Below are 18857 nucleotides of genomic sequence, written 5' to 3'. Positions count from 1 at the left end.
AATGAAAAGGCCATAAAGCAATGGGGCTATAGTGTTTTCTGGCTGGGACGGGGAAAATCCAGAGACTATGGAGGCCTACTTGAGGCTAAAATAATAGCCACTCAAGGCAGAGTGTCTTAAAAATCTTACCCTCTGAAGGGCTGGGCGAGAACCACTTCCATTTGTGCTGTCGGGTAATGTATTCTAGCTTTGCAGCCCGCAGTACCCTGGGATAAGTAGCTGAACAACAGAACTAGACCTCTGCATTGTGGGAAATGTGCCCTGCAATCCTCTCCCACAACCCCTCCTCTCTCCACACCGTCCCTGCTTCCCCCCCACCCCCCCAGCCCAGCAGTTGCAGTGCGCGTGCGCACATCTAGCACAGTCGCCAGCGCCGAGGTTCCGGTCAGGTCGTCTGGCTTCCGCCTCGCAGACAACCTTCTGTGTGCCAAACCTGTGCACCTGCGCAGACCGCGGCGTCTGTCCGTCACCATGGCAGCAAGTGCTGGGGGCCCGGGTAAGTGTGGAGGGTTCTGCGGTCGCCGCCTACTCCGTTCCCTGTTCTGTTATTGTAAATGCCAGTATTTGCGGGGTATGGAGTGTTCAAGTGGCGGGTGGCTTTACAGAGGCCAGTGTCAGTATCTCCGTGAGACAAAGGTGGAAACAATATAGGGAAAATCGATTGTTTAAATACAAAATGAAAATTTATTTTTGATATTAAAGGCTCAAAATGGTTCATTAAGGTCTATACTCCTTCCCAACCTTCAACCCATTTTTCCTCAGGCTTCTGCTGCACGTTCGTGGGTGGATCCTTCCAGAAAGGTCTTACATACATACCGCATATACTACCCTTTTTTTTTAACCTTCCACCTTTTTAAAAAAAGATTTATTTATTTATTTTATTTATATGAGTACACTGCAGCTGTCTTCAGAAACACCACAAGAGGGCATTGGATACCACTACAGATGGTTAAGAGCCACCATGTGGTTGCTGGAGAATTGAACTCAGGACCTCTGGAAGAACAGTCAGTGGCCTTAACCTCTGGGCCATCTCTTCAGCCTTCTGTCTTTTGGGGGAAAGAAGTGGGGATGGGTTATTTGGCTTACAGTTTCAAACTGTACATCTCTGAAGAAAGCCAAGACAGGAACTCAAGCAGGGCCAGAAAATGGAGACAAAAACTGATGCAGGGGCTATATAGGGGTGCGGCTTACTGGCTTGCTCCATATGGCTTGCTCAGCCTGCCTTTTTTTTTTTTTTTTTTTTTAACTTTTCTTTTATTGAATATCTTGTTTATTTACATTTCAAATGTTATCCCCTTTCCTGATTTCCCCTCCGGAACCCCCCCTCCCCCATTGAATCCTTCCACCCCCTGCCTCTATGAGGGTGCTTGCCCACCCACCCACTCCCTTCCGCCTCCCCACCCTGACATTCCCCTACACTGGGCCATCCAGCCTTCACAGAATCAAACAGAATCAAGGGCCTCTCTTCCCACTGATGGCTGACAAGGACATCCTCTGTTACATATACAACTGGAGCCATAGGTCTATCCCTGTGGACTCTTTGATGATGGTTTAGTCCCGGGGAGCTCGGGGGAGGGGGGGCGGGATCTGGTTGGTTGATATTGTTGTTCTTCCTATGGGGTTGCAAACCCCTTCAGTTACCTCAGTCCTTTCTCTAACTCCTCCACTGGGGATCCATTCTCAGTCCAGTGATTGGCTGTGAGCATCTGCCTCGCTCTCACAGAGCTTCTCAGGAGACAGCTATATCAGGCTCCTGTCAGCATGCACTTCTTGGCATCAGGAATATTGTCTGTGTTTGATGGCTCTATGTATATGGGCTGGATCCCTAGGTTGGGTAGGCTCTGAATGGCGATTCCTTCAGTCTCTGCTCCAAACTTTGTCTCCATATCTCCTCCTATGAATATTTTTGTTCCCCCTTCTAAGGAGTGAAGCAGTGGCACTTTGGTTGTCCTTCTTGAGCATCATGTGGTCTGTGGATTGTGTCTTGGGTAATCCAAGCTTTTGGGCTAATATCCACTTATCAGTGAGTGCATACTCTGTGTGTGTGTGTGTGTGTGTGTGTGTGTGTGTGTGTGTGTGTGTATGTGTGTATGTGATTGAGTTACCTCACTCAGGATGATATTTTCCAGTTCAATTAATTTGCCCATGAATTTCATGAAGTCATTGTTTTTAATAGCTGAGTAGTACTCCATTGTGTAGATGTACCACATTTTCTGTATCCATTCCTCTGTTGAAGGACATCTGGGTTCTTTCCAACTTCTGGCTGCTATGAACATAGTAGAGCATGTGTCCTTATTATATGTTGGAGCATTTTTTGCGTATATGCCTAGGATTGGTATAGCTGGGTCATCAGATAGTAGTATGTCCAATTTTGTGATGAACCACTAAACTGATTTCCAGAGTGGTTGTACCTTGCAATCCCACGAACAATGGAGGAGTGTTCCTCTTTCTCCACATCCTTGCCAGCATCTGTTGTCACCTGAGTTTTTGATCTTAGCCATTCTGACTGGTGTGAGGTAAAATCTCAGGGTTGTTTTGATTTGCAATTCCCTGATGAGTAAGGATATTGAACATTTCTTTAGGTGCTTTTCAGCTATTCTATATTCCTCATCTGAGAACTCTTGGTTTAGCTCTGTACCCCACTTTTTAATAGGATTATTTGATTCTTTGGAGTCTAACTTCTTGAATTATATATATATTGGATATTAGCCCTCCATTTGGATGTAGGATTGGTAAAGATCTTTTCCCAATCTGTTGGTTGCCGTTTTGTCCTAATGACAGTGTCCTTTGCCTTACAGAAGTTTTGCAATTTTATGAGGTCCCGTTTGTCGATTCTTGATCTTAGAGTATAAGCCACTGGTGCTCTGTTCAGGAAATTTTCCTGCATCTCTGGATGAAGCCTACTTGATCATGATGGATTATCCTTTTATTGTGTTCTTGGATCCAGTCTGCGAGAATTTTATTGAGTATTTTTGCATTTATATTCATAAGGGAAATTGGTCTGAAGTTCTCTTTCTTTGTAGGGTCTTTGTGTGGTTTAGGTATAAGTGTAATTGTGGCTTCAAAGAATGAATTGGGTAGTATTTCCTCTGTTTCTATTTTGTGGAATAGTTTGAAGAGTATTGGTATTAGGTCTTCTTTGAAGGGCTGATAGAATTCTGCACTGAACCTTGAGGTTTTTTTGGTTGGGAGACTTTTAATAACTGCTTCTATGTCTTTAGGGGTTATAGGACTGTTCAGATGGTTTATCTGATTCTGATTTAGTTTGGTACCTGGTATTTGTTTAGAAAATTGTCCACTTCATCCAGATTTTCCAGTTTTGTTGAATATAGGCTTTTGTAGTAGGATCTGATAATCTTTTTGGATTTCCTCAATTCCTGTTGTTATGTCTCCCTTTTCATTTCTGATTCTGTCTCTGTGCCCTCTGGTTAGTCTGGTTAGCTCCTGGTTTTCTTGTTTCTTTGTACGGATTCTTTTTTTTTTTCCTACTTGATTGATTTTCAGCCCTGAGTTTGATTATTTTCTGATGTCTATTCCTCTTTGGTGTATTTGTTTCTTTTTGTTCTAGAACTTTCAGGTGTGCTGTCAAACTGCTAGTGTATGCTCCTTCCTGTTTCTTTTTGGAGGCTCTCAGAGCTTTGAGTTTTCATCTTAGCACTGCTTTCCTTGTGTCCCATAAGTTTTGGTATGTTGAGCTTTCATTTTCAGTAATTCTAAAGAATCTTTAATTTCTTCCTTTATTTCTTCCTTGACCAAGTTATCATTGAGTAGTGTGCTGCTCACCTTTCAAGTGAATGTGGGCTTTCTGTTGTTTTTGTTGTTAGAGGTGGAATTATGTTCGTGTGGCTATCTTCTTTTGGGCTTGCTGAAAGATTACTTTCTTGCTTTTTCTTGGGTGTAGTTTCCCTCCTTGTGTTGGGCTTTTCCTTCTATTATCCTCTGTAGGGCTGGATTAGTGGAAAGATATTGCTTAAATTCAGTTTTGTCTTGGAATACCCTCGTATCTCCATCTATGTTTATTGAGGGTTTTGCTAGGTGTAGTAGCCTGGGCTGGCATTTGTGTTCTCTTAGGGTCTGTATGTCATCTGTCCAGGATCTTCTAAGAAGTCTCTGAGAAGTCTGGTGTAATTCTGATAGGTCTGCCTTTATATGTTGCTTGACCTTTTTCTCTTAACTGCTTTTACTATTTTTCTTTGTTTTGGGCATTTGATGTTTTGGTTATGATGTGATGGAAGAAGTTTCTTTTCTGGTCCATTCTATGTGGAGTTCTGTAGGCTTCTTGCATGTTCATGGGCATCTCTTTCTTTAGGTTAGGGAAGTTTTCATCTATAATTTTGTTGAAGATATTTACTGGCCCTTAAAGTTGGGAATCTTCACTCTCTTCTATACCTATTTTCCTTAGGCTTGATCTTCTCATTGTGTCCTGGATTTACTGGATGTTTTTGGTTAGGAGCTTTTTACATTTTGCATTTTCTTTGACAGTTGTGGCAATGTTTTCTATAGTATCTTCTGCATCTGAGATTCTCTCTTTTATCTCTTGTATTCTGTTGGTGATGCTTGCATGTATGACTCCTGATCTCTTTCCTAGGTTTTCTATTTCAAGGTTGTTTCCCTTTGTGATTTGTTTATTGTTTCTATTTCCATTTTTAGATCCTGAATGGTTTTGTTCAATTCCTTCACTTGCTTGGTTGTATTTTCCTGTAATTCTTTAAGGGATTTTTATGTTTCCTCTTTAAGGGTTTCTACCTGTTTAACCATGTTCTCCTGTATTTCTTTAAGGGAGTTATTTATGTCCTTCCTAAAGTCCTCTTATCATCATCATTGAAATGTGATTTTAAATCCACATCTTGCTTTTCCAGTCTGTTGGGATATCCAGTCTTTGCTATAGTGGGAGAACTGGGTTCTGATAATGCCAAGTAGCCTTGGTTTCTGTTGCTTATGTTCTTGTGCTTGCCTCTTGCCCTCTGGTTATCCCTAGTATTGCCTGCCCTTGCTGTCTCTGACTTTAGCTTGTCCATCCTGCGATCCTGGTTGTGTCAGAACTCCTCAGAGTCCGGCTGTCTCTGTGATTCTGGGTTCCTGTAATCCTGAGATTCTGGGTTTACCTGTGCTCCTGGAAGCCAAGCTTCCTCTGTGATCCTGGGCGTTTCAGAGCACCTGGGAGTCTGGCTTCCTCTGGGTGTTGTGGTGCTTGGTGGGGAGCCAGCACCCAAGGGTCTGCTCAGGGCACTAATTCAGACGGGAAGGAACGTGCGCCTCTGACTGAGCGGGAGTTCCTGCATCCCTGGACCCCATTACTCTAGGTATTGGGGCAGTTGTTGTGGCCTCCTCACCTCTGACTGCCTTTTGCCTTTTAACACACACATACACATTAAGTTTTTTTTTTTTGCATTAACCCTTTGAAGATTGCAAACAATGTATTTTGATCAATTCATCTTTCCCCCACCCCCAGATCTGACTAAACCTCTCTCTAACTTCACATCTCTTTTTGTTTGTTCTTATATTTATCAAACTCCGAAGAGGGAGTAGAGTGGGCTGTCCCAAGGTTGGGGGCCCTCTCTCTGGTTTTGTACTGTGGGTTTTAAGAGAGTTTCTGTAAATGTTTATGGTGCATATTTATGGGGTAAGGTGAGACTTTTCCCCTCCAAACACATAGTGGAGCAATTAATTCAATTCAATATCAGTTTCTTAGGTATTTCTTCCCATGAGGCCCACAAAAGAGGGAGAGGTAGTTGTCAAAATCACAATGGAGGGGCCAAAGAGAGCTCAATTGCAAAACTGCTTGCTTTGCAAACATGTGGACCAGAGTTCCATCTACACAACATGTGTGAAAACCAGGGACCGTGCTATAGGCAGGCACTTGGGGGAGATGGGAGCAGGTGGGTCCATGGAAGTAGATAGCATGTCACCCAGAGTTGGCTTCTTGGTAAGCTCCAGGTCAGCAAGCCTCCCTTTCTCAAAACACAAGGCGAAGGTTCATAAAGAATGACATCTGTGACTGTCCTCTGGTCTCCACATGCGCATGCACACACAGGCATAGCACATTGTAACACAATGGCATGGGATCACAAGTGTGGAGAAAAGCCCTGGCACTTGAGGTGTTTCTTATACAAAGGAAACACCCTTAGTGTGGTGTAAGGACATCTAACAAGAAAGGGGCATTCTGACAGGAGACACAGCCACCACCATGCCGCTGTTTTCAGTTCTCCTGTCTGAAGCAAATCTCAAAGGGCTAAAGTGTTAGCATGACTGCTTTTCCGGGGTGTGGATGACCGTGTGCTTGCCCTTCTAGCCCATTGACATGACTGCTTTTCCGGGGTGTGGGTGACCGTGTGCTTGCCCTTCTAGCCCATTGACATGACTGCTTTTCCGGGGTGTGGGTGACCCTGTGCTTGCCTTTCTAGCCCATTGACATGACTGCTTTTCTCCGGGGTGCGGATGACCGTGTGCTTGCCTTTCTAGCCCTTTGACATGACTGCTCTTCTCCGGGGTGTGGGTGACCGTGAGCTTGCCTTTCTAGCCCTTTGACATGACTGCTTTTCTCCGGGGTGCGGGTGACCGTGTGCTTGCCCTTCTAGCCCATTGACATGACTGCTTTTCCGGGATGTGGGTGACCGTGTGCTTGCCCTTCTAGCCCTTTGACATGACTGCTCTTCTCCGGGGTGTGGGTGACCGTGTGCTTGCCCTTCTAGCCCTTTGACATGACTGCTTTTCCGGGGTGTGGATGACCGTGTGCTTGCCCTTCTAGCCCATTGACATGACTGCTTTTCCGGGGTTCGGGTGACCGTGTCCTTGCCCTTCTAGCCCATTGACATGACTGCTTTTCCGGGATGTGGGTGACCGTGTGCTTGCCCTTCTAGCCCTTTGACATGACTGCTTTTCTGGGGTGCGGGTGACCGTGTGCTTGCCCTTCTAGCCCATTGACATGACTGCTTTTCCGGGGTGTGGATGGCCGTGTGCTTGCCCTTCTAGCCCTTTGACTCACAGGGCCTCTTCCAGAAATAACTAGTTGAGTTCTTCTTACTACACCACCTCAACTTCTACTTGCCTTTCTCCCTGTGGACTTATAAGGACCTTGTTATTAAAATGTATACACTCATATAAATGTCCTCCTATCTCTGTTTAACCCTAAATTCCATTTGGAACTATAATATCTTATGCCCTCTCTTTGATGAGATCTCAAAAAGAAAACACGCTCACAAAGATGCTGAGGCATCAGACTAGCTGCCTTGACTTTGTCCTTGCTGTGTAGCCTGTGCATAGGTCTCCGTTGCCCTCCTGCTGTAGAGCACCATTGCTCTAGTGCTCTCCTCACTCCTGTCTGTGAGACTCCACGGTACCTGGGTAGTTCCTTGCTCATTTTAATGGCCACAGAACAGACCCTGTGTAGTGTTGACAAACATTTAAAGTTTTACCTTTCTGCTGTTACAGACCATGCATTATTTTTCTTGATTGTAATGTGTTCTCCTAAGTAATCTTACCTGTCTATGGAATAAGTCCATAGAACTAGGATTTCTCAATCAAAGGACAGAGATTCTTTGTGGTGGTGTCAGTGAGAATGGCCCCCACGGGACCCCATGTTCGAGTGCTTTGCCTGTGGTTGGTGGAACTACTTTGTGAAGGACTGAGAGGCATGGCCTTACCAGAGGAGGTGTGTCATTGGGAACAAGCTTTGAAGTTTCAAAAGCCCCATGACAGGCCCAAACCCGTCTTGCCTTCGACTTTAAATAAGATATAAGTCCTTAGCAATTTCTCCAGCACCATGCCTGCCTGCCCTCTCCCTGCTATGACAACCCTGGATACACCCTCTGAAACTGTAAGCAAGCCCCCAGGTAAATGCTTGCTTTACATGTTGCCTTGGTCATTACAGAGAGTCATAATTTACCTAATTTATATGTTACAAACATTTAAAGTAGACTGAGCTGAGCTATGATGCTGTAGGTATGTTGAATGTATCCTGATTAGGATATTTTAACTCAACAATTAGCTTACCTGGACATAACTCCATTATAACTCACTAAGTACAGAATAGCAGTCTACCTAAGAAAAAATGTATTTGGCATGCTTAAAAGTCCTGCATCATTGTGTATTGTTATTATTTTGTAAAGTGCCTTAATAAAAACTCTGAATCCACTGTAAAGACAGCTGAGAGGCGCCACGGCAAAACCTAATGTGCACTGTTTATGAATGCCCAGGTTTGCTCTGGCAACCGATGTGCCAGGAAAGAAGGACCAATTTTCTAAGTCATTTGGTCTCTGTCTATCTGTCTCTTCTTACCTTATCTTAGGCAGGATCTTATGTCCTGCTATGTAGTCTAGGCTGGTTTACATGAGAATCTAACTTAGAATCTTTCTATCCTGAGCTGCTGAGATGTGCGATTCATGTCCAAAGCCACAACCATTATGTTTTTTATCATGAATGTATACTATGATTTGATTGTTTTCTTGCTTGGTATTTGTCACAACTAAAAATTAACATTCCTTCTAGAATGATTAAATTGAATATTTAAATATGTCATGCATACTTTTGCATATATGACCAGGACCCTGTGCTGGGGTGGGCAGTGCTGGGAGCAGTGTTCAGTCAACTCTCCTTCCTCTATGGAGAGTGCTTGCTAAAGGTGCCAGACATTATCTGTATTGACCCTTATTTCCTGACTAAAGGAGTGGTGTATAATTTGGTATGTAAACTGCCAACATGCTGGGTCTGGAACGATTGCTCAGTGGTTACAGCCACTTGCAGAGGACCTGGGATTAGTTCCCAGCACCCATTTGGTGACTCACAACTGTCCATGATTCCAGTGCCAGAATCCAATGCTGTATTCTGGTCTCTGCAGACAGTAGGCACAGACATGGTGGACAAAACACCCAGACACAGAAAATAAATAACTCTTAAAAATAATGCCATATCTATGAGAGATACATACACTTGGATGGAAATGAACTGAGGTAGTTCAAAATGAAAGAAGCTCTATTTTCTGACCAAAGAGTAATTATCCTATATATATACATATATATTTTTAAATTTTATATACTTTTTACTTTTATTTTATGTATGTGTTTGCTCTGATGTAAGTGCCCATGGAGGCTAGAAGAGGGAGTTCATTCCCTGGAACTGGACTTAGCAGAAGGCTATGAGCATTCATGGTGGTGCTGGGAGTCAAACCTGGGTCCTCTGAAAGAGCAGCCAGTGCTGTCAACCACAGAACCATCTCTCAAACTCCCCACTTTTCCTGATGTTTTATTGGCAATGTGTGATAGCATTTTTTTTTTTAGGCTTTTAACTATTGCCAGACAGTTAGTTGGCAGAGGGCAGAATATTTCGCACACAAGGAGGTTAGTTAGGCTTAGCACTGATAACAAGATAGAGAAACTGGTATGCTGTAAGCAACTGGAGGATATATGCAATACTTTTATCTGTGTGTGCCAGCTGAGCCTGTGACTGCTGCCCAGAGAGTCATGGTCTGAAAGCAGATACACCGTGAAGGAGATGGAGCTGCCCTCACTGTTCTCATACTGCCGTGGCCCTGTGCAGAGGACCTCGGTTCTTGGAGGACACAGTCTAGAATTTCTGTTCTTGAGTGTTTAATTTTTAGCAATTCTGTTCTCTCCTATATGCTTTTCCTGCTCTGATCTCCAGACCATACTTAAGATGACTAATTATAGCATGGTGCATGATTATATGTATTGCAGCTCCACACATCACACTACATGTTCTGTTTCATAAGTCTATTTTTCCTAGCTCAATTGCTTCATTTTTCCCCTCATTATGTTATCCACTCCTTTATTAAAAAAAATTAACCCTGTAATCCAGCATTTCCTTCCTCTGGGCACATACCCGTGGGAAGAAACCCACTACTTTGTAAATGAATGTCTGTGAACATTCAGAATAGCCAAGGCCTGGAAGCCACGGAAGACCACAATGGCAGACTAATGGATGAAGAAGATGCGGTACGTGTTATCAGTAGAACAGCATCCCACTCTAACAAAGCCGTTGCTAGTGGCTACACAGAGGAGCCTAGAACGTATTATTGTGCCTTAGTGAAATAAGCCAGCTACAGAAAGAAAAAACATTTCAGGATCTCATTACTTGTAGAACTTGAAATTTTTCGACTGTATAGAAGTGGAGATAACAGCGTGGGCTATTTCTAGGAGAGGTGAGGCAGTGCTGGTTAAAGGATAAAGAGCAGAGGTGTAGGTTGAGGGAGTCCAGAGGTGGAATGTGCACCAACCGTGAAGACAATGGGTCATCAAAATGCGGATGAGACTTAAGCTAATAAGAGTATAGCTGCCCTCCATGCATCTGTGTGCTCACATGCACACACACTCACACAGCTTAAAAATGGCTATCGATGAGATGATGGGCATGCTTATTTACCTCAGGATAGAAATATTTCCTGCTATTGTATCTCACAGTATCATGGTATCTACCTTAAAAACATTCCCCATCAAAACCAATATTCTTTTCACGTAAATATTGTTATTTTAGGATCCTGGAGTGAAAATATACTAACGTATTTTCTGAGGAACAGGCAGATCACGGCAGAAGACGGTGCTGAGATACTCTGGTACCACGCAGCGAACCACAAGTGTCAGATGAGCGACGCCCTGAAGAGTAAGCGGCCTCTGCAGAGATTGGTTTCTCATCTCATTTCATTTCATTTTTAAAGCACTCTTTGATATGTAATCCAGGCTGGCCTCAAACTTGCGATCCTCCTGCCTCAGCCTTCTGAGTGCTGGGATTCTAGACAGGAGCTACCATACCCGACTACTTCAGTTTTCTTTGGGTAACATATTATCTGAGTATGTTTTTTGGTATCCAAGCAAAATGTCTTGAGCTGCGATTTGGCTGAATTGGGAACCAGGCTGCCACAGTCAGTAGAGAAGAGAGTGCAGGGTCCCCTGGAGGGTGAGCAGCAGCTGTGTGGATGCTCCTGCTGCCAGTTGGCTCTGGAAACAGACTCTGTTGCAGAATTTGGACCAGGGATGGTTGCTACAGTTAGAAATTATCAGGCTCATTTCACTCTCAGCTAAGCAGTGCCATTTGTCCTAGCGTCAGGGTGATACGAGTCTGACACTCATCTGTTGAACCTCTGCTTTATCTCTTAGCATCCGTGTGAAGGATGGGTGCTGGCTTTTGGAGCCTTCAAACCATCCTAGTGACTTGAGAACCTTGTACAAGCCAGCTTATGTCTTCATATCCGCCTGCCCTGGTTCTGCTAGGCTTTGTTCCTGGCACGTCCGAGCACCTGCTGCCTCCTTCTGGCTGCTTTCTTCCCAGCAGTGTGTGTTTAGTGGTGCTGATGTTGACTCCAGGCCCTTGAGCGTCCTGGGCAAGTACCACCACTAAGCTGTGTCTCCATGTTCTTCTTACTTTTCTATCTTGTTTTGTACTTTTTAGTTTTAATTTTTTAATTTTTATTTTATGTACTAGAGTGTTTTGTTTGCATGTGTATCTATGCACCATGAGTGTGCCTGGTGCCCAGAGGCCAGAACAGAGTCTTGAATTCTCTGGGACCAGAATTATGGGCAGTTGTGAGCTGCCATGTGAGTGCTTGGAACTGAACTCTAGTCCGTTGTAAGAGAATCCAGAACTCTTAACTGCAGACCCTCCCGCCCAGCTCTTCTTTTTATTTTCCATTAAACTTTCTCTGTAGTCTAGGCTGATTAAACTTGTCTTTTGCCTCAGCCTCCCAAGCAGTGGGAATTACAGAGCTGAGCTGCATCCCAGGCCTGGCTAACCTACCACAAAGCCTTTGGCATCGGTCGAATTGCCATTTCTTAAAGGCAAATGCTTGTTCCTGACCCCAGGATCGAATACTGCCCTCCACCCCAACCCACCTCCTCGCCTCAATTCTGCTATTCCTTTCAGTGAGTGTGGTTCTGAGGTTGCCGTATTCTGGCACAGATCTCTGCTGCATCCTTTTATACACAAAGGAGCACATCTTATCCACTCATCAGCTAACAAACCTTTGAGTTGTTGCCACTTTTGGCTACTACTTTCCTGTCTGCCCTGTGAACTGGCATATAGGAGGCCAGCAGCACATGCGGGGAAAAGGAGTCAGCAGACATGGACAGACAAGGAGAAGTTTTATTGAAACACACTGAAGGAGAGCAATGAGTGAATTCCTGAGATAGGGCGGCACCCCTGAGCGGGAGGGGGAAAGTTCTCATTGCAAGAGTCAAGGCGGGAGTAGTTTCATTGTGGGGCGTCTGAACAGGCTTGAACCTGGCATAGGCTCTCATTCCTTTGCTTGCCATATAGGAGAGCTAACAGCGTACCCCCAAAACCCTGCATATGAGTGTTGATGTGCAGAGACAGCAGCTCTCCAGAAAAGCCACGTCCCCGCACTGACCATCAGGCTGTGAGCACACAGCCTGTCACTCGTGTTGACAAGGGGTGACCTTTACTGTGTGAGTTGTTTTCCTCAAGGCTGACCGTTTACAGACACTTCTGTGGGCCGTAAGAGGTTACGGCCCGGATGTCTGTGTTACTAGGTGGCAGGCAACAAGTGCTCACGGCTCTTAACTAGTAAGCCATCTCTCCAGCTCTATCTCTGTTCATTTCGATCCAAGTACATGCCTGATCTCCTATAAACATGTGCGCTTCAGCTGGAGGGAGGGCTTGAGAGCTGGCTGCTCTTCTAGAGGTCCTGAGTTCATTCAGCAGCAGCATGGGGGCTCACAGCCATCTGTCATGAGATCCGGGATCTGGTGCCTTCTTCTGGCATGCAGGGATATATATATAGTATATATGCATATGTATGTGTATATATATATGGCATGTGGGTATATGTATGTATGTGTATATATGTTTTATTTTTTAAGATTTACTTAATAATTTTCCATGTCTTGAGTGTTCTGTCTGCTGCCTGCATGTATGTATGTCCACTGTGTGCTTGCATGTTGTCTGCAGAGGCCAGAAAGGGGCACTGGGTCTCCTGTAAGGGGAGTTACAAAGAGTCCTGAGCCGTCACATGGGTGCTGGGAACTGAATCCAGATCCTTTGCAGTATTAGCCAGCCAGTGGGTACCAAACAGGGCTGGTCACCACTGAGCCGTCTCTCTAGCCCCAGGCTGTGGGTTTATTACCTAACAAATTATAAACTATTCTTTTAGCCAAAAGCCAGAAACCCAATAGCCTTGCGATAGTCTTCATTCTGGGCCAGTTGGTCTATAGGTGTGATTACTGTGGACATACACTCTTAGTATTCTAAATTCTAAATTCTCTTCACATAGTTATGTGGGAGTAGCGGTCTCTCTGAAGTTTCATAAAGAGTCTTGCAGCTGCCCTGTTGGCACTTAACTTACATTTTTCTGTGCTTTGATTTGAAAGTTTGTCTTCTCCAAACTCATATTTAAATATGATTAGTAATGGGATTATATGGAAGGTGAGGTCTCTAGGGAGGTTTGGGGTCTAAATTGGAAATATTTCCTTAGTACACTACTAAAAAGCCCAATAGTTAATCGCTTACCTTTCCTCACACACTCATGACAGTTGACACTGAGCATCCCCCAGCAACTGCCTATGGTGACTCCACACATTCAGTCGGTGTTCTCTTGATCTACCATTACTACAAACGACAGTGTTGCATAAGACAGATGGGGCCACCAGCATTGCTCAGTGGGTACACAGGCTTGCTACCAAGCCTGACAACCTCAGTATGACACCCAGATCCTCACAGAGGAGGAAATAAACAACGCCTGCACATGGTCTTCTGCCACCATGGCATTCACATGCATGCACACAAATGTGTATGTATGTGTGTGTGTGTGTGTATAATTTTATAAATAAATACAAATATAAAATATTTATATTTTATTGTATAGAATATAAGTAAATATATAAAGTTATAAATATATCACTTGATAAATATAAAAATTAAGACAAGTGTCAGTTTTCAAATTACAGATAATTTCCATGCTGCTTTGCCTATTTCCTTCCTTCCTTTTTGATGCTTCCCCAGGTCCCAGTGCTGATGCTGTGTTTCAGGGTTTTATTAGGACAATACCCACGGCCAGATGTCTGTTTCTGCTTCTCTCCTGGCAGCACACATTCAAAGCTGGAGGGGGGGGTGCATACCTGCAATCCCAGCATTTGGGAGGCTGGAGCAGCACCGTTTGCAAGTTAGAGATCAGCCTGAACTGCACAGTGATAGCTTGTCCCACAAAACAAGCCACCTCTAAAAAGTAGCCAAGCTCTAAATCAAAGACATTAATTTTTAGGTAGCATTTCAGACATGAACAGTGAATATCCCTGAATCTAATTTGAGTATCAAGAAGATAATGCATGTATGTGTCTGTGATTCTGTATGTCTGTATATCTGTGTGTACACAGGGGTGTGTGTGGGGTGTGGCTGTGTGGGTGTGTGTGTGCAGCACCTTTGAGGGACACTCTCTGCTCAAATATACTATTTTTGTTAGCAACAAATACTTAATAGACTTCCCTTCCCTTACTGTGTTCACTTTTCTAGATGCTAGAAAGATTCATGGGCAGGGTAATGGTTGAGGGGCTGCAGGATCTAAGGATAGCGTGCTGGCCTCATACAGTGCCTGGCATTCTGTAGCTGCCCCGTGTCCCTTCTTTCTCACAGGGCACTGAGGCGCTGCTCCTGAAGTCCCGTCCTTGTTGGCAGTAATGTGAGCTCTCTTACTTGGGCAGGTGCCGCCCACATGATCGAGGCTGATGTCCTTCTTCCTAGCGACGGCTCAGAGCATGGCCAGCCAATCATGGCCCACCCGCCCGAGACAGGCAGTGACAACACTCTGCAGGAGTGGCTGGCTGAGGTCACGAAGAGCAACAAAGGCATCAAGTTGGATTTCAAGAGGTACTTTACAGACGTGCTTCGTGTTGCTACAATTCACGTTCAGGGAGAACAGTAAAACATGCGTCTCTGTGGCTACTTCTTAGTTAGGGTTTTATTGTTTCGACGAGTCAGCAAGTCGTATAAAGGGACATTTCAATGGAGCCCGCTTACAGTTACAGAGGTTTAGTTCATTATTATGGTGGGAAGCATAGCATACAGGTCGGCATGGTGCTGGAGGAGCTGGGAGTCCTACATCTTCATCCACAGGCAGCAAAAGGAAACTGTGCCACACTGAGTATAGCTTGAACATAGCAGATCTCAAAGCCCACCCCCACAGTGACAGCTTCCTCCACCAAGGCCACGCCTGCTCCAACAAGGCCACACCTCCTAATTGTGCTGCTCCCCATGGACCAAGCATTCGCACACATGAGTCTGTAGGGAGTGAACATATCTATTTAAATGATCACAACTGACTATTCTTATACATTATCCAAACTGAAATGAATTTTTAGACCTTCCTGTGTTTCTAGAATAGACTTAAGACAACATCGTGCTAATGGCTAAGATTGCTCCTTCAGGACCTCTAAGACTAAAGTCAGCTTTTATAAAGGAATGTAACTATCATACCAGAGAATGGCAGAACAAAGGTGCTTTTCTCCACCGGTGCAGAGAGGCGAGGACTGTAACAGAGCCAGTACCTGCATATTCAATTCTGTTGTGTTACGTTAGTAAAGACACTTGTCTGAAATGCAGTCGTCAGTAATCAAAGCATCCTTTAAAATACTGTTTTGCAGGAATTGACCATGTGAGCAGGAATGAGTGTCACCTCCCTCCAGTGTCTGTCACAGACATTTTATGTCATTTGGCCATGAGGAATTGATGGGATGCAGAACAGATGACTGCAAACTCCAGTGTCTACTGCCATCCAAACCTAGATTTGGTGGCAAATCCACCCCCCCTTTGAATCATATTTCAGTGTGACGTTCTCTCAGGGCTGGAGGGAGCTCAGTAGTTGTCAGAGGACGCATGTTTGGCTCCCAGTGCCCATGTCAGGTAGCTCAAAGCAGCCTGTAATTCCAGCTGCAGGGTACCCAACACCCTCTGCTGGCCTCTACAGACAACTGCACCCACATGGCACACATATATAAATTAAAAATAAACTTTAGCGAGTAGGATTTGACAACCTTGTGGGTAACCAACTAACTAACCATTTGTGGGTGAATGGATGTCCAGCCATCCTTGTCACTTGGTTGTGATGAGTGGCTGTGTAGAACCTGGATGTATAGGAGTCTGGACTGACAGAGGTTGAGTTACAGAATCATCTGAGGACCAGAGAGTTTTGTGGGTGGTGATTTCTAGAGGGATTTTAATGCAGCAATGTGGCCTCTCTGGCTGAAATACAGAACCCTCCCCATCCCACCCCCCTTTAGCACACAGTTTTAGTCCCTCTGGCTGGAATAAGGCCTACCTTAGTACCCACCTTTAAACCCAAACAGTGAAGGTAAAGATACTTTGTAGAAGGAAGCACCCATGTTTGAAAGTGATGTCTAATTAAGAGGCAGACAAAGTGATGAATCAGAGAAAGATTTGACAGAATTGGATATGCTCAACTCTCATGAGAATAGAGAGAAAACAGGATATTTAAGAGAGAGACCAGCAGGGTATGGGGGAAGCAAAGAGAGAGAAGAAGAGAGGGCAGTTTTACTAGGACAGTTGTACAGAGACAGATTGAGGAGAGAACAAGCTAGACACGGGTGAAGACAGACAAGCCAGAAGATTAGAACAGATTGCCAAAGTTAGTAAGAGGCAGAGCAGAGCAGTTCAGTTAAAAGGTGAAAGACGCCGGTGTGAACCAGTCCGTGTGGAGAGGAGTTGGAGCCAGAACAGGTGAGTTGACCAGCCAGCCAGAGTCCAGAGAGAGTCAGACAGAGGGAGCTCTCACTCAGCAGTGAGCCTCTGAGGGGACGTTACACCAGGACAATAGAAGACACCTACAGTGAGTGGTTCATCTGTTTTACTAGCAGAGTCTTAGTCCCTGAAGGGGACTGCCGGGCCAGCTTCAGATCTCAGGACTCAGGGCCAGGGCAGCCTTCCCTGGCCGTGAGATACAGCACCAGGCAGTTTAAACTTCTGAACCTCTTCCTCTTCCGTGTGTTTTGAGTGTTTGCCCTCAATTTCTAAAAAAAAAAAAAAAAAAAAAAATTCCTAAGCATGCAGGATAAGGTAAGATTAGTGTGTGCATTAGTTTACTAGTTCTGTATTAGTTCACTTTTGCATCGCTGTGGCCAAACTGTTTCACAGAATGTCTGTCAAACCTTGGCTCAGGGTTTCAGAGGGGTTTCCGTCCAGCTGGCTAGAGAGGGGGGATGCTGTGGGGAGGGGGGCGGGGGCAGTGTTCTGGTGAAACGAATCTGTTCACAAGTGGCAGACCAAGTGCAGGTCGAGCCCTCACAGGCCTGCACCTCTAATCGAGTTCTAGCAGCCTCTCTGTAGTCTCCAAAGCAGTGCCACAGGCTGGGACCCATGTGCTCAGAATTAGTCTCTGGGGAGCAGTTAAGAGTGTGACCTTGAGCATGATGCTGTGGATTTTACTGCAGCTTCGCAGTGTTTTGTCGTTGTTGTCGTTGTTGTTGTTGTTGTTGTCCATTTGTTTGTGTAGTTTTGTCTTTTGAGTCAAGATCTTTTTTTTTCTTTTTTTTCGGAGCTGGGGACCAAACCCAGGGCCTTGCGCTTGCTAGGCAAGCACTCTACCACTGAGCTAAATCCCCAACCCCTTGAGTCAAGATCTTGAGCTCATCCCAGTACCAACCCCCACCAGCCTCCCTAGTGTTGGGATTACAAGCATGTGCTACCCCTCTCTCTGATTGTATGCTTTGAAGTCAGGTATTGTGGCACAGTCAGCTTTCTTTCTCTTAGTTTTGTTTTTTGTTTTTATTTTTGTTTTTCAAGGTAGAACTTCTCCATGTGGCCCTGGAAGTCTCTCTGTAGACCAGGCTGGCCTGAAATTCAAAGATCTATCTGCCCCTGCCCCTGCCCCTGCCTCTGCCTCTGCCTCTCTGCCTCTGCTTCTGCCCCTGCCCCTGCCCCTGCCCCTGCCTCTGCCTCTCTGCCCCTGCCCCTGCCCCTGCCCCTGCCCCTGCCCCTGCCCCTGCCCCTGCCCCTGCCCCTGCCTCTGCCTCTGCCTCTCTGCCCCTGCCCCTGCCTCTGCCTCTCTGCCCCTGCCCCTGCCCCTGCCCCTGCCTCTGCCTCTGCCTCTCTGCCCCTGCCCCTGCCTCTGCCTCTCTGCCCCTGCCCCTGCCCCTGCCCCTACCTCTGCCTCTGCCTCTGCCTCTGCCTCTCTGCCCCTGCCCCTGCCCCTGCCCCTGCCTCTGCCTCTCTGCCCCTGCCCCTGCCCCTGCCTCTGCCTCTGCCTCTGCCTCTCTGCCCCTGCCCCTGCCCCTGCCCCTGCCCCTGCCTCTGCCCCTGCCCCTGCCCCTGCCCCTGCCCCTGCCTCTGCCCCTGCCCCTGCCCCTGCCTCTGCCTCTGCGTAATTTGCTCTATTTTCTTGGGTTGCTCTGCTGATTTAGGGTCTTTTGTGGCTCCCTGTGGATTTCAGAATTGAGGTTTTAAAGGGTATCAGTGTAGTAGAAGTCAGGACGCATTACAGAGAAATAAAAGCATCTAAATTCAAAGTCCCGCCTGAGGCTCACTTACTAATCCACTAAAATCTAGGACATCCACTCCAGGGACAGAGTGGGGAGAATATGCAAGGGAAAGAGACTGCAGGCCAAGGGCCACATGCCTCTGGTTTCAGCACACAGGTTAAGAAAAAGTCTCTCCTTAAAGTAGGAGGGACAGGAGAGAAGCACGACGGACACGCCCATCCGCAGGGTGAGCCCCCAGGGTTCTCAGCCTCTATCACAGCAGCACAGGAGCTGTTTCCCTTGATGAACCTTTCTAAAGGGTCAGGAGCATTCATCTTTAAGGGTGAAGGAGCCTTTAGAAGTAGTGAGGTTCTCCAGTTGTGCGTGCGTGTGTGTGTGTGTGTGCAAGTGTGCGTGTGTGCGTGTGCG

General features: G+C 45.7%; 1 protein-coding gene across 8 annotated transcripts in view; it reads left to right on the top strand.

Annotated features, from left to right (window-relative positions):
- Positions 1–375: 375 nt before the first annotated feature.
- Fam151b (family with sequence similarity 151, member B) overlaps positions 376–18857 on the top strand; it is a 36190-nt gene continuing 17708 nt past the window's right edge. Inside the window, exons 1-4 of one of the 8 annotated variants that reach the window (XM_087629951.1) lie at positions 376–496; positions 9888–9950; positions 10532–10614; positions 14661–14826. In XM_087629951.1, coding sequence (XP_087486077.1) covers positions 9937–9950; positions 10532–10614; positions 14661–14826 — 263 coding nt within the window. In that variant the 5' untranslated portion in view covers positions 376–496; positions 9888–9936. 8 annotated transcript variants of the gene reach the window in all.

The sequence above is a fragment of the Rattus norvegicus genome, chromosome 2 (genome assembly GCF_021556685.1).
Source record: "Rattus norvegicus strain SHRSP/BbbUtx chromosome 2, alternate assembly SHRSP_T2T, whole genome shotgun sequence".
Taxonomy (NCBI): domain Eukaryota; kingdom Metazoa; phylum Chordata; class Mammalia; order Rodentia; family Muridae; genus Rattus; species Rattus norvegicus.
Note: the sequence above shows the minus strand (reverse complement) of the source record. Positions and strands in the feature narration are given on the sequence as shown.